Source organism: Psammomys obesus, unplaced genomic scaffold, assembly GCF_907164565.1.
Source record: "Psammomys obesus unplaced genomic scaffold, mPsaObe1.curated_primary_1811, whole genome shotgun sequence".
NCBI classification, from domain to species: domain Eukaryota; kingdom Metazoa; phylum Chordata; class Mammalia; order Rodentia; family Muridae; genus Psammomys; species Psammomys obesus.
In genome coordinates, this window is record NW_026589947.1 from 19,849 (window position 1) to 36,808 (window position 16,960).

Sequence of the window (16,960 nt, forward strand, 5' to 3'; positions counted from 1 at the left end):
GAGGATGTACACATAGCCAGTTTCTCAAAAGTGAAAGCAAATGGCCTAGTGGTAAAAGCACCTGATTATATCAGCTCAATCCCTGGGATCTACATGGTGGAATGAGGGAACTGACTGCCACAAGTTGCTGTCTGACCTTACATGTGTGCCAAAGCACATATGCTTCTCTCTGACAAATAAATCAATATAATAAAAAAAATCAAAAAGAAAATAGTTGACCTCATGAAGCTGAAAAGTTTCTGTAAAACAAAGAACACTATCTTCAGAACAAAACGGCAGCTTATACACTGGGAAAGGATCTTCAACAATGCTATATCTGAAAGAGGACTAATATCCAGAATATATAAAGAACTCAAGAAGTTAAACAGCAACAAGTGAAGTAATCCAATTAAAAAATGGGGTACAGAGCTAAACAGAGAATTCTCTATGAAGAAATATAGAATGGCAGATAAATACTTAAATAAATGCTCAATGTCCTTAGTCATCAAGGAAATGCATATCAAGATGACCCTGAAATTTCACCTTACACACATCAGAATTTCTTAGATAAAATACTCAATTGATAACACATGCTATAGAGGATGTGGAGAAAGGAGAACACTTCTCCACTGATGGTGGGAATGTAAACTTATACAACCACTTTCAAAATCAATCTGGTGCTTTCTCAGACAGTTAGGAATCATGCTGCATCAAGATCCAGCTATACCACTCCATTCAAAAGATGCTCAAGTACACAACAAGAACATTTGCTCAACCATGTTTGTAACAGCTTTATTTGTAATAGCTAGAATCTGGAAACAACCCAAATGCCCCTCAACTAAGGAATGGACACAGAAATTGTGGTACGTTGACAAAATGGAATATTACTCAGAAATTAAAAGCAAGGAAATCATGAGATGTGCAGGCAAATGGTGAGATCTAGAAAAGATCATCCTGAGTGAGGTAAACTAGAAACAGAAAGACTGAAATGGTATATTTTTGTTATACTGTCCTTTTGGAATGTATACACCTTATCTTCTTTATTCAAATGCTGACTTCTCTCCCCTACTATCTTTTCAAACCAGACATTGCATTATGATGCTTATTCTGTACATCACCTGTCTCAAGTCTGTGTAAACATGCCACTATTTGTTCTGTAAATTGTCAGTTAAAACGACCAGCCCCAATGCTGAGCAATGGAGAGGATAGGGTGGGACATCTTGCCCAAAAATGTGGGAAGAGGAAAGAAGTAGGAGGGAGGAGAGTCCAGGAATCACGTGAAGAAATGAACCAGACCTAAGATATCACTGGAAGTAAGTATAATGGGTGAATCTGAATGGTAGGAAATTATGCAAGCTTGGGGATTTAGGATGCAGTGATTATTGCCCAGCATTGTGTTCTAGGTTACTTAAATAAATCATAATCTCTCTGTGGTGATTTGGTTATACAGCTGTTTAGGGTAACCACAGCTTTACTACAAGATATATCAATAGTAAATATTAATATACCACAACAAAATGGTGCCCAACTACTCTAAGTATCCACATCTTTTAAATCATACTTTATAATTTGGTAGGGGGAATAAGCTCCCAGTGACATAATGTAAACTTAAAACCTAAAAACTCCCAGGTCAATTACTGTCTCTTTAAGAGACAGGCCCTGGAACAAAAGGCAGCCTACTGTGGGCAGACCTGAGACTTAATATAACAAAACTGGCTGCCACTACAGTCTAACAGGATGGAAGAAACAATAAAAGAGACTTCTTAGAGATTGGCTGGTAATCTCTTTATGGTTTTAAGACATAAATAAAGGAAAATTTAGAAATTATGACTATGGTTACATTCATAGCCCTCAATTTAACTTTAATCATTGGATTAGCCTTTTATGTCTTCTCAAGGCAAAGGTTTTAGAAAAGATATTAGAACAATATAAAGAAAAAAAGGAAGGTTGAAAACAGGTCATAAAACAAGCAATAAAAAACTTACAGAACAGAATAAACAACAGGAACATAGGGCAGAGGTTTTAGAAAAGATACTGAAACAACACAAAGAACAACTAGAACAATATAAAGAAAAAATTAAAAGTTGGAAGCAAAGCATAAAACAAGAGATTCAAGAGATTATTGAACAAAACAAACAACAGAGAGGTGGGTGTGAAATATGGGTGCAGGCTTTAAGAGAAGAGTTTAGAATGCTAAGTAAAGAAAATACTCAGGCAGAAGCAAGAGACAAAAATAAAGAAAACAAATGTTAGCTTATCCAGTCAGTATACAGTAGATATCAACAGATGATGGTCATCAACAGGATTATCATGAAGCTTAATGGTGTCCTGTGGAAGTGCTAAATCTGAGGAAATTTAAAGAAAGTGTCACTGATTTTGGAATGCATTCACCATTTGTAAAACAAATGCTGACTTCCTGGTCAATCAAAAGTAGAGTAATCCCAAAGGACTGAGAGGATAGGACAAAGGCAATAGTAGAACCTGGGCCATATTTATAATGGCTATCATGGGGCGAGAGAAGAGGCTAGAGAGATCACATACAAAAATAAAGCCAGAGGTGCTGGTGTTTCTAAGGAACAGCTACTTGGTGATGGCTTTATGCTGACACAGAGATACAAGCTATATATAATGAAGAAACCTTAGCATTATGTCACCTAGCAGCCTTAAATGCCTGGGACAAGGTTGAGGAATCAGGAAAAAGGCTTGTTCCATTCTCCCAGGTAATCCAAGGTCCAAGTGAAACATTCACTAACTTTTTCAAAGATTGACTTCAGCTGTGGATAGAAGTATATCACATCCACTAGCTAGAAAAGCACTAATGGAATCTTTAGCTTTTGAAAATGCTAATTCTGAATGCAAAGAGGCAATAAATCCCTTAAGAGTAAGATCTGCACCAATAGATGAATGGTTTAGACATACAATTGACATCAGACCTCATTCACCCAAATTGGCCTTGATAGAAGTTACCCCTAAAGACCTTAGGAAATGTCTTAATTGTGATGGGCAAGGTTGCTACAAAGGAAATTACCAGGAAAAACCAAAATTATTCAAAAAAGGGAGCCTATGCTTCCTAGAATATGCAGAAGATTTGGCAAGGGTCGACATTGGATTAGTGAATGTAGCACAATCACAGATAAATGGGGTAATCCTTTATCAAAAAATGCTCAAGGGGGCCTCTCATAGGCCCCAAAACAAGACAGGGATACTCCTCCACATGAAAGTTAAGTACCACTGCTCTGGAAATAAACATTAAAAACTTAGACAGTGAGGCCAGAGCAGGTTCTATAGATAAATCAAAAAACCAGGAAGGGAACAAAAAAACAAATATATTGGCAAACCTCTATAAATGATCAAAGGCCAAAGTTAAATATAATTTTAAATAATATTGAAATTGAAGGCATGGTGGATACTGGGGCTGATGTCACAATTATCACTTCTAAATCCTGGCCCCAAATTGGCCACTTCAAGAGGTGGATATCCAATCCTAAGGAGTTGAAACTTTGTCTAAAGTAAAACAAAGTGTCAGATGGCTTATATGTACAAGACAAAAAGGTCAAACAGGAAAATTAAGGCCATACGTTGCTGAGATAGCAAAAAAACTTACGGGGAAAAGATCTGTTACCACAATGGAAAACCCAGATTAGCATCACCTCAATTTCAGAGACAAGCCAAAAAGCAGGTAATACTCCTGATAAAGAAGTAAAAATTATTTTTATATGTCATAAAAAACAGTTACAGACTGTCCAGGCTATCCATAAACAAAATACAGCAGAGGCATTCTTTTCAACTTCATGCAGGAAAGGCACTGCTAATAAAACTTCCACAGCCTTACCACTAAAGTGGTTGGCCTACCAACCTATTTGGATTGAACAATGATCTATGAATAAAGTAAAATTATTGACACTAGAACAGATAGTCCTGGAGCAACTGGAGTCTCAACATATAGAGGAGTCCAACAGCCCTTGGAATGCTCGTGTATTTGTCATTGAAAAGAAATATGGCGAATGGAGGATGTCAACAGATCTCAGAGCAATTAACAAAATTATTCAGCCAATGGGATCATTACAATCCGGAATCCCATTGCTTTCCTTGTTACCTAAGGAGTGGCCTATTAGAGTGATTGATTTAAAGGATTGCTTTTTCAGAGTTCCTTTACATGAATATGATAGGGAAAGGTTTGCTTTCTCAGTACCCACTTTGAATAGAAGCTGTCCAATAAAGAGATATCACTGGAGGGTCTTACCACAGGGTATGTTGAACAGTCCTACCTTGTGCCAATATTTTGTACAATGGCCATTGGAGATAAATTGTAAGCAATTGCCCCAATATGTAATTTACCACTATATGGATGATATCTTATTAGCTGATTCAGATATGAAAACATTAGAAAATATTTTGATGAAATAAATAGAACTTTGCCTTGTTGGGGATTACAGATTACAAAGAGGAGATTCTATTAATTACCTAGGATACAAAATAAGTCTACAGTATATCCGACCTCTAAAAGTGCAAATTAAAAGAACCCAAAAGAACTCTTAATGATTTTCAAAAAATTGCTGGGAGATATTAACTGGCTATGGCCTACCATTGGTTTAGATACTCAAGGGCTAAGTAACTTAGTTCAAACCTTATAAGGTGACAAGGACTTACATAGTCCAAGAATGTTATCAACTGAAGCTGAAAAGGAATTGGCTCTGGCAAAAAGGAAATTACAAGATGCATATATAGGCCATATTGATCCAAAGAGGGCCCATATTTCAGTTATCTTGACTTCCACTCATTCACCCACAGGAATTCCTATGCAGAGGGAGGACTGTGTCTTACAATAGATATTTTTGGCACACAAACAAAATAAAAAATTCAAAACCTGTATAGAAGAGGTTTCTGAATTGATCCTAAAAAGAAAAATGACACTTCATTGATTGACTGGAATATATCCAGCTGAAATTGTGGTTCCCTTTACCAGTGCTGAGATTGTGTCATTGTGGGAAGACAATGAATATTGAAAAAGATCTTGCTGTGAGTTTTTGCGAGAAATCAACAACAGATACTCAAAAAGCAAGTGACTTCAGTTTATAAAAAGAACCAATTGGATTCCAATTCTCACTAGTATAATAAAAGAAACTCCAATTTTATATGCATGCTAATAAATAAATAAATAAATAAATAGATAGATAGATAGATAGATAAAAAGTTCATAAGTCAGAAAATCTCAGTAAAGTGGTGGAGAGTCCCTATGATTCAGTTCAAAAGTCAGAATTATATGCAATTCTCTTGGTGTTATCCAATTTTCAAGAATCTCTTGAAATATAGTCACTGACTCTCAATATGCTTAATGAGTTGTTCTGCATATAGAAACTGCTGATAATTTGGACTTTAACTTCATTGTTTCTTCAATTACAATAAGTAATCAGAAATATAAATAATGTATTGTATATAACATATATCAGATCTCATATAGGTCTACCAGGCACTCTAGCAAAAGACAATGATGACATTGATAACTATTGATAGGAAGCATGTTAGAGGCCTCAGAATTTCTTTAAAAAAACATCATGTTAACAGCAAAGGTTTAAAAAGAGAGTTTTCTATCACTTGGAAACAAGCCACAGAAATTGTGAGGAAATGTCCCTCTTGTTCTTTATAGAGCCAAACTCCACTACCTGCAGGAATTAACCCTAAAGGTAACCAAAGAAATGAAATTTGGCGAATGGACATGCTTTATTTTACAGAGTTTGGTAAACTAAAATATGTGCACCATACTATAGACACATATTCAGGGTTTCAATGGGCAACAACCTTAAGCTCTGAAAAGACTGATTCAGTTATTATGCATTTATTAGAAGTGAAGGCAATTATGGGTATCCCTAAACAAATTAAGACTGATAATGATATAGCGTATGTCTCTAATAAAATGGAAAGATTTTTTTACACATTATAAGATAAAACATGTAACAGTTATACCTCACAATCCTACTGGTCAAGCAGTCATTGAAAGATCCAATTGTACTTTCAGGGACAGGCTTAACAGAGAGGGGAGTTTAAAAAAAAACCCAGAGATAGATTACATAGTGCTTTATTGACCTTAAATTTCTTAAATGTTAGTTAACAACAAACAACAGCTGCAGAGACACACTGGGTTATAGAAAAAAAAAAGTTTTCAACCTATATTATTTCAAAGATACCCTAACTTCACAATGGAGAGGGAATGTGTTACACTGGGGAAGAGTTTTGGGGTATATTCATACAGAAGAAGAAAAATTATGGGTTCCTTCAAAACTAATTTATAATTTTAGAACTATATAATGCTTGTGAGAAATTATATGTTTGCAGAACAAAAGGACCAGACACTGGAGATTTTGAATCAAACCTGAGAGCATCCTCCTTCCAGCATGCTGAAACACTGACACATCTGTTCCAGCATCTTGCATGTTCCAGCATTCTGCTTGTTCCTGCCTCAACTGCTTCAATTGCTACTTCTCATAAAAGCCTGCTCACAAGAGAGCTTTGAAAAAAGCTACGAATCTTATTTGGTCCAGAATTTAAACTGTTCCAAACAGGACTTTTATTAAGCCTGAAATTTCTCAACATTCAAAGACTGGACCACAAATGTTGTTGCTTGCTTAATTAACCAATTTTCCCAATTTTCTTTGGGTTCCCTTTAGGGATTTCTGCATTTCCAAAATATCAGCTAGAAGAAATCCACAAGAATGACATCCAATTTTCCTTAAGGGGGATTATGTATGTTTTTGGTATTGGGTATGTCTTTGGTATTGGGATTGGGTATGTTTTCTATGGCTATGGATTTTTATTGTCATTGGGAGATGTTTATAAATTATTAATGGTCTTATTCAGAGTGAAACAAGGTTATGCTCAGGGATTTCTCTCTTTCCATTTTTCTTTTCTCTATCTTTATTTCTTAGATAAGGAAAAAAGGGGGTTGAAAAGAAAGAAAGGAGTATACAGAGATATCTTATGGGAATAAGACAAAAGGTACATTATCGAATCTACTCAACTTAGGGTTTTATTTGTTATTCTCATATGAGGTTAATTTTAACTCTGGTATAGAATTTTGAATATTGATGCAAAATAAATCTATTTTTGATACATTGGTATAAGCTTTAATATACTGATACAAATTCAAGGTTACCTGCAATACTTTTAAACTGTTATTAAAACTGGTTAGGGTATTAGGTAATACAAGTTAATTCGTACTTAATCAACTCATAGTCATGTCAGACAATAATTTATACAGTAGTATACATACTAGTTTTAACAGACAGATATGATTTCATAGACAGATTGATTACATAAAGATAGGTAGTCTTCAAAAAATTCAAAGAACTACAGAATATGGCATTTAAAAATGTCTTTATTATTTTAAAGATTCTTTGACAGTGAGACAGGTCATCTCCTGATAGCACCCCTCCAACCTCAAAGAAGATGATGAGCATCAAAGAACCTCCATATGGTGATGGCTTCAAACATGGCAAATGAGCCACTCAAGTAAAGAGAATACCCTCACTTCATGACAGACAGATTCTGCCAAAAATGGACAAATTTATGTGAAGGACAAGTTGACTGACAAACTCTGCCAAGACAGGGTAAGCAAGTCCTAAATAGTTCCTGCTTCACATATGTCTGTCAAATATTCTGAGCCAGAAGGCTGAAGATGATGCTCCAACATTACAGAGAGTTATGGGTGACTGTTCAGGCAGTCTTTTTTTGGTAGCTGCTGACATGCACTTCCTCTTTACTCCAGGAACTAATTCTATTCCTTCTCAAGTCTCTGATGGGGTTGAAGACCAAATACTCATAGTTCCACAATTAAGCTTAAGTTGTTTAGAATTTAAGAAAATGTTTTAATATAGTAAAATCAATAACGATAAAATTTAATTTAGGTATAGAATAAATTTGTCAAGATAGATAGTATAATCAGATACTTTCTCCTAAATTGCTAAATACTCATTGACTGGACATTGCACATGTAGATTTTGCCTAATAGTTTTCATAATTTCATAATTATTATTGTTTTGAAAGAAAAGGAGACTTTTATTTGACTTAAAGGGGGAAATGTTGATATAATGTTCTTTTGGAATGAATACACCTTAACCTTGTTCATTAAAATGCTGATTTCTCTCTCCCACGATCTGGTTTCAATCTGGACATTGCATTGTGATGCCTGTTCTAAGCATCATATGTCTCAGGTTTGTGTAATTATGCCACCATTTGTTCTCTAAATTTTCAATTAAAACAACCAGCCACATTGCTGAGCAATGGAGAGGATAGGGTGGGACATCCTTGTCCAAAAACAGGGGAAGAGGAAGGAAGTAGGAGGGAGTAGAGGAGGAGAGTCTGGAGGAGAGGTCTTGGAACCACATAGAGAAATGAACCAGACCTAAGATGTCACTAAAACAAGTATAATGGGTGAATCTTAATGGTAGGAAATTATGCAGGCTTGGAGGTTTTGGATGGAAAAACTGTTGCCCAGCATTGTGTTCTAAGTTAATTAAATAAATCCTAGTCTCTGTGTGGTGATTTGGTTATAAAGCTGTTTAGGACTAACCACAGCTTTACTAAAAGATATATCAATAGTAAATATTAATATATCACAATAGTATATACTCACATATAACTGGCTAATTAGACATATAATATAGGATAAACATACTAAAATTTTTATAACTAAAGAAGCTAAGAAAGAAGGAGGACCCTGGGTAAGATGATCAATCCTCTCTCAGAAAGGCAAACTGGATGGACATCAGAAGAGGGAAAAACAGGAAACATGACAGGAGCCTACCACACAGGGACTCTGAAATACTACCCAGCAGGATACCTACCAAAGCAGATGCTCAATGCTCAAACTTTGCACAGAGTGCAGAGAAACTTAAGAAAGGAGGAGATAGAAAGACCTGAAGGGGATAGAAGATCTACAAAGAGAGCAACAGAACCAAAGAATCTGGTCCCAGGGTTCTTTTCTAAGACTGATACTCTAACCAAGGACCATGCATGGAGATAACCTAGAACCCCTGCACAGATGTAGCCCATGGCAGCACAGTAACCAAGTGGGTTCCCTAGTAAGGGGAATAGGGACTGTCTCTGACATGAACCCAGTGGCTGGCTCTTTGATCACCTCCCCCTAATTGGGGGAGCAGGCTTACCAGATCACAGATGAAGATAATACAGCCAGTCCTGATGAGAACTTATAAGCTAGGGTCAGATGGAAGGGGAGGAGGATGTCCACTATCAATGGACTTGAAAAGGAGCATGGGAGTTGATGAGGAAGGGATGGCAGGATTGGGAGGGGCCTACAGCTGCTTTACAAAGTGAATAAGCTGTAATTAATATAAAAGAGTAAAATTAAAATTAAAAGAAAAGAATATAGCTTCTGGGAGAGAAAGGTTTCTTCTTCAGTGATAAACCACTGGTGAGTTGCTCATGGTCAGGTAAATAACCTCTCACTCACTTATGATTCTGTAAGTCTAATTAAATTCACTGGTACACACAGAGACACACAGAACTACTTTTTAAAGTAAGCCAAATGTTTGATATCCAAACGACATTAGGGCCAGGCATGGTGGCACATGTCTCTAATACCAGCACTTGAAAGGCAGAATATGGTAAATCTCTGAGTTCAAGGCCAGCCTGGTCTACATAGTGAGTTCCTGTATAGTCAAGGTGACACGTAGAGACACTTGTTGTGATTAATTTAAGGGTATGGTCTAATAATGTTTATTATTAGCCCTACAATTATTACAGCATCACAATCAGTTTAAGACACAGACAACTGACAGATTTTAGAACAGTCTTATATAACCTGGAGCAAAGCAGATAGTAACCTTTTAAGTTACCTTTACTTTTAAGCCCATACCAGGCTACCTCTCATCTATAATTCCATAAATACTTGCACATCTGTATCATTTTCTCCATCCATGCCAGCATGTGCTTCTCCCATGTTAAGCCATAATGACTCTCAGCTTTCTTACTCCCCCTCTTCTGGAACCTGTCTTTCTACTCAAAATCCTGTCTGTCCCCAAAGCCAGAGAACCTAAGCTACACCTACTTCCTTCTGCCCTGCCCAGACATAGGACATTTAATCAGCAAGCCAGGGATTATTGGGGAACATTCCTTCACATCACACAGTTATAAGAGTTCAGCATTATAACAATGCCCATGGAAGGGAAATAACCAGCTCTCAAGGCACTGAAATCAGCCTTTGAATATATAGCACCAGACCAGCCCACAACAGACAATGTTTAACAAATAGATGAATAGGTGGGTAAGTAGGTAGATAGATAGATAGATAGATAGATAGATAGATAGATAGATAGATAGATAGATAGAGGTAGATAGAATAAGATATTAAGTCAGTGAAAACTTGAGAAATCACTATCAATTGCTGACAAGCAATACTTTTGCATTGGAATGAAAGCAAAGCCTGCTGTTGGCATTGAATGAAATGGTTTTTATGGACTGTATCAACCCAGCAGTCCCCTCTTTTCAGGCCTGTGCTTCCTAAGAATGGAAAAGAAGAGATGAAGAGCAGGGAGAGCCAGAGCCTCCTTCTACTTGTTTGTATCTCGTAATGCTGACACTTGCTCCAAGGCTCTCACCAGACCACCAGTGTCAATGACAGGGAACAGATGCTGCTGCTGACTCAGCCATTTTGCAGAAAGAACTGTTACAGACACATATTTGAGGAAGAATGCTGTGCTTTTTAAGTGCATTGTCTCTCAAAATTCAGTTTAATTTGACAGGACACAAAGATGTACAGTCATAAAAATCTTATCTGGAGCTGATGATATAGGGAAACAAATAAAAGCAATTGTACCAAGCCTGATGGACTGTGTTCAATCACCTGAATGAACAGAAATAACTTTTACAGTTGTCATCTGATCTACATATATACCCCATGTCACATGTTCCTTATTTCAAGCCAAGGGGGAAATGTGCCCATGGCTTGAAATAAAATATAAACAATCACAACAACAAATTCTCTACATGTGCAAATTTTTTATATGCTAAGCATAAAACATTTACACAGCCTTAGCTGTGTCATCCTGTCCCTGCTCACAAAGGACATGTTAAGTCAACAATGATGTGAAGAAGTGTGGGATTCTAAAGAGAAGTGAGTGGGTGTGGCAAGAAGATGGTATCACACATTTGTGAGAGCACATTAGAGGAACCTGGCACAATGCATTTCACATCATGAAAGGGAAGTTTAGGAAGAGAAAAAAAATGAATTTAGGACACTGGATAAAACACCAAAGCCTGTCATAAAGCCACAATGTGCAATGATCTCAAGTTAATTAATTAAACCTGTGAACAGCAGCACTTAGTGATGTGTGAAATCACCTTCACAATAGAGAGGTACATTACCACAGTTCTGGGTTGGCATTGTTCTTGCACAAGTGGGGGGCCTTCCCCTAAAAAGTGTTGACTCAATGCAACTCTCCAGAATACTCACCCCCATATTTTTCCATACTTTTTATGGCACTCAACATCAAATTTCCATAAACCCTGGAAAGACAAATAACATGAAATCCATTACTGTCCTGTATGCAGTGACCCTTCTGCAGCCAGAGCACAAAAATCCTCAGATCCATTGAAATTAGATTTATAGTCTCTGACAGAGAAAATTTCTTTTTCAGAGATGTTTGAGGTATCACCAGCAAGATTTCTCAGTTGGAAAAGGCAGAGCGATACAGCAAGACCCCTGACAGTTTCCTGTAGCCTCTGCATGCACACTCATTAATAAAAAACATGTACACAGACACCAAATACATACAACACACAGGCACACACAAATAATGATGGTGATGATGATGATGAAATTGTTTAAAGAATGTGCAAGGTAAGCCTAAAACCTTAGGAAGAAACCTGAATCAAGAAGAGCACAAGATTTGCCACTCACCCTCTGGATGAGAGCTTGGAATGTCTGTCTGGGGCACTGACTATGGGCCAGGTTTGTCACAAATGATCCACTTAGACTGAAAGCCTACACAGTGCATTACACTTTAATTACCTACTTTTTTTGGTAATGTTATTAAATCAAACTTTCCCTGGTGGGAAAGAGACAGAAGAAAATAAAAATTGCATTTTATAGTTAAGTATCTGAACCAATTGGCATCCACCATCCTGTCTCATATATTTGCAACTAAGACTTGTGCCTAAGATGCTGCCTTCAAAGGAAGAAAAACAGTGGTAGCTCAATTTGAGTTGTAAAGTACTTTGACTAGTATGCATAAAGTCCTGGGTCTCATTCTCAGCACTGCAAAAACAAAACAAAATTTAAAATTTTGTCATTGAGGCTGGAGATGTGGCTCAGCACTTAAGACCACTGGCTGCTCTTGCAGAGGGTCCATGTTCCTAGCACACATATCCAGCATCTCACACCCTTCTCTCACTCAGGATCCAGGGACTCCAGCTCCCTCTTCTGTCTACACTGCACTACACTCATGTGCACAAACCTACACAGATAAACACAACTACACAAAAAGTCTTCTCACTAATTGTAGCAATCATTACCCATAAGTCCAGTGACTAAAGAAAAAGAGTGAAACAAAATATTCTAGTTACTCTGGTTATCAAGAAGAACCCAAACATACCATGAATAATAAATGTTAGGGCAAGAACCATAAAAATAACTCCAGGGCTTCAATAATTACACAGAGATCTCAAGTATATGAAAACTCCCCCTAACGTATGTATGTGGGCCTATGATAAGTGGGTGCTTCAGAAATATTCAGCATAAAAAAGAAGTGTTGCTCATAACCCTGGTACAACAAGGAGAATTTTTATCTAGTGCATACATATCAATGTTTGAGAAGTTGGAAACCCCTTCAAGATTTGCTCCAAATAAGTACAACAGTGCCTTCGCAGAATCTATACTGGGTAAGAAACAAACTCTTCCCTGTTAGCTCACACAGTGAGAATATCATGTCCTGACTATCAAGACTGAATGAGCTGGAGATCTAGGCACTTCTGATGTAGAAGTTTCAAAGTTTTTGTTTTTCAAGACTCAGATGTGTCGTGTGATATTTTGCTAGAAGCTGTCTCATGCTTGTGCGAGGGGCTTGACTTTGATTTTAATTTTTAATTAATTAAAATTTATTTTGTTTGTGTCCCAGCTGTGGTTCTCTTCCTCACACATTCCCAATCCTGCCCTCCCCCCTTTAATCCTCCCACATGCTCCCCAAGTCCACTGATAGGGACAGTCCCCCTCCCCTTCCATCTTACCCTAACCTATCAGGTCTCATCAGGACTGGCTACATTGTCTTCCTCTGTGGCCTGGTAAAGCTACTCCTCCATCAGGGGTATGTGATCAGTGAATCAGCCATTGAGTTCATGTCAGAGACAGCTGCTCTTTCTATTACTAGAAAACCCACTTAGAGATTGAGCTGCCATGGGCTACATTTGTGCAGGGGTTCTAGGTTATTTCCATGCATGGTCCTTGGTTGGAGTATCAGTCTCAGAAAATACCCTCAGACTCAGAATTTTTGGTTCTGTTGCTATCTTTGTGGAGCTCCTGTCAGCTCCAGGTCTTTCTGTCTCCCCCTTTTTTCATAAAATTTCCTCCACTCTGCCCAAAGTTTGGCTATGAGCTGCAGCATCTGCTTTAATATCCTGCTGGATAGAGTCTTTCAGAGTCCCTTTGTGGTATGCTCCTGTCCTGTTTCCTGTTTTCTCCATCTTCTGAGTCCTATCCCATTTGGAGGGGCATGACATTGGACAGCTGAAAACTTCCGTGGGTAGACTCTGAGTAGAGAAGTTATATAGCAGCTCATGGACAGTGCAACAATAATTTTGGCATCAACATGGCTGTGCTGATCTTTGTGCTTTGACACATGACTTCAAAGAGAAGTATTCCAGAGAAATTCTTAGAGCAATCCAACCAAGGCTTGATTCTTTCACTGACTTGTCCCCATCTTCTGAATCATGTTGGTTGGTGTTGTTGACCTGTGGACTGGACTACAGCTATTCAGACAACAAACAGTAGACTCACCCCAAGGAACTACTACTAAAAAGGTCTATAACCCCTCTTTACTAATAACCTTCTTTTCTCCCAGTCAGTGGGTGGAAGGGAGGTAGAAGCAATGAAGAACACTAAAAACATAGGTTTATTGAAGAATCTAAGCCTACACACTTCACACTAATGTGAATTTGAGGTTCAATAAACTGACAATAGAACCAGTGAGATGGCTCCAAATGAGAAGCCACTTGACACCAACACTGATAACTTGAGTTCCATCCCTAAGACTAAGATGCTGTACACACACTATAAAAATCACACATAAACACACACACACACTCACATAACACACTCATTATTAAGTTTTAAGGTGGCAAAAGAGACCCATGGAACACATGGAAAATCTCTAGAACCACAAAAACACACAGTATGAGACTGATGTCTCTGAGTTTCCTCCCAAGGAACACTTACTAGAGATGAGTCATTATTAGCCATCAGGAGAAGACACATGGAATGTTCAGTCAATACTCACCTTGTAGTAATTCAGCACAGTTCCTAAAAAAGGCAGAGGTTTTGGTCCAGGAATTCCCTGTTTCTTAAAAACTCCATGTGTATGTGTCCCAAACCTATAAGGTGAAACAGAGAGCCTTGTGACCACACACTCAGAAGAGAGACACAAACAGGACCATGACCAAAACAAGAAAACAAATTAATAACATGGCTGCACCGCACAGTTCCCAGAGAGCTTAGGGAATGGTGATGGATACTCTATGCATGGCATCACACCATTCTTTTCCATGTCTACTGAGTTCTGGTGGATCTAGGGTTAATGAAAAAGCCAATTAGGCCATACCAGATGTAAGCCTTATCATCAAACCTCACCAAGATGGAGTTGAGTGGGAAGCCAGAGTTATCCAGTATATCTGCATAACATCAGCATGAACTTTAAGAGTTAGTATCACTGGGGCTATAACTCTGTAGTTAAGGGCTTGCCTAGGCTCTGACTTGATACCCCATACCACCAAAAAATAAAAAAAAATGCAAAATTAGCTCAGCTGTCATTTCAATTGGGCCTCTCAGGATGACTCCTGTGGTAGAGACACTGGCTGCCAGTGTTGACAATGTGAGTTGGATCTCCAGAACCCACCCATAGGAGAGAACCAACTTCCCAAAGTTGTCTTCTGTTTAAACGCACACACATGCACACACACACACACACACAAAAAAAAAAACCACCAATAATCACACTGTAGTATGTGCTGGCCCAAACCACAATGAATAAAAACATGAAAATTTTAAATGTTTTTACAAGAGTTCATTTTAACTTCTGTTTTCACCTTTTAAAGACAAACTTGGTATATACTCGCTTATATAGACCTACAAGATATGATAAACATAATGAAATCTACACACCTAAAGAAGATAATCAAGTAAGTGGACATGGGTAAAGATGATCAATCCTCATTTAGAAAGACAAATGGGATGTGTATTGAATGTATGACAGGAGTCTACCGCAAAAGGCATATGAAAGACTCTGCCTAGCAGTGTTTCAAAGCAGACACAAAGACTCATAACCAAATGATGGCAGAGTGCAGGGAATCATATGAAAGAAGGGGAGTTAGTATGATATGGAAAGGATAGGAGCTCTACAAGTACCAAATATATCCGGGCATAGGGTCTTTTCTGAGACTGACACTCAACCAAGGACCACCTATGGATATAACCTAGAACCTCTGCTCGGATGTGGCCCGTGGTAGCTCAGTAACCAAGTAGTTTTCCAAAGTAAGGGGAACAAGGATTATTTCTAACAGGATCTCAAGGACAGGCTCTTTGACCTCCCCCCAAGGGGAGGAGCAGTCCTGTTAGGCCACAGAGGAGGACTTTGCAGCCAGCCTTGAAGATACCTGAAAAAACAGGGTCAAATGAAAGGGAAGGAGGTCCTCCCCTATCAGTGGACATGGAAAGGGGCAGGGAGGAGACCAGGGAGGGAGATGGGGAGGGGGAGGGAATGAGGGAGCGGGATACAGCTGGGGCACAGAGTTAACAAATTGTAACTAAAAAGAAAATTAAAAAAAAAACAACTTTTGTTCTCCTGCCAGTGGAGGGTGCCAGATCCTCTGGAACAATTGTCGCAGATGAATGTGAGCCACACATGAATGTTAAGATTCAACCCCGAGTCCTCTAGAAGAGCAGCCAATGTTCTTAATCACTGAGTCATTGTCTCTCCAGCCCCTCCTTCTGAAACCAGTTTTGACCTTCCATACAATATAGGTCTGAGTATTACCCCAATCACAAGGACATGGTTTGGGGAGGAACTTTGGAAACTACTCACCAGTAGAGGAGCACCAGGCTGATTGCAAGGAGGACCCAGGTTTCCAGGGAGAGAGCTGAAAGTAGATCCATCTTTGCTTCTCTATCAGCAGTTTCCTCCTCAGTATTCTCCCTCCTTCTGTGTGTGCTACCCTTTGCAGGGATTCCCTTCTGCCCAATTGTGCTACAGTGAGCATAGCTCACAGGATTTATATGCTGGACAGATGGGTGGGAGCAGGGCTCTAGCCAGTAGATGGCTCAGCTCTGTATCATCTGGACTTTGGTATCCTGTCCATCTTGACAGTTCATAAAGTTTGTCCACAGCCTATTTTGACCTCCCTTGAGTTGACATTCTGTGTGACATCAATAATCAATGATGCCATATCAGTGAGACCAAAGGTCTTTCCTTCCTATCAAAATTTCAAGCAAATTCATTGTTGTGAAATGTCCTCTCACCAAGGCAGACTTGATCCAAGACTACATGAAATAAAGCCAAAGTTGTATCATCCACAGATCTTTACAGAATGTCTTTGTCTGCCCCTGACAGATACTTCATTATTTATGAAAACTCAACTCAGAAAAAGATGGCAGTCTGGTCTGTGTCTGTCCTTACCTGGACCCCTAACGGCAAAGTCATCTCCTTCCTTCCTTCCAGACCACAGTGAGGGGCTTCCTGCACATCCCACTTGCTAGACTATG

General features: G+C 38.4%; 1 protein-coding gene across 1 annotated transcript in view; it reads right to left on the bottom strand.

Annotated features, from left to right (window-relative positions):
• Positions 1-16,456, bottom strand: part of LOC129675504 (cytochrome P450 3A1-like) — a 35,947-nt gene extending 19,491 nt beyond the window's left edge. The window contains exons 1-3 of the mRNA XM_055605486.1: positions 16,284-16,456; positions 14,484-14,577; positions 11,447-11,499 (exon numbers count right to left, since the gene is read on the bottom strand). Coding sequence (XP_055461461.1) covers positions 11,447-11,499; positions 14,484-14,577; positions 16,284-16,354 — 218 coding nt within the window. The 5' untranslated portion in view covers positions 16,355-16,456. The remainder of the gene's footprint in view (positions 1-11,446; positions 11,500-14,483; positions 14,578-16,283) is intronic.
• Positions 16,457-16,960: the final 504 nt, after the last annotated feature.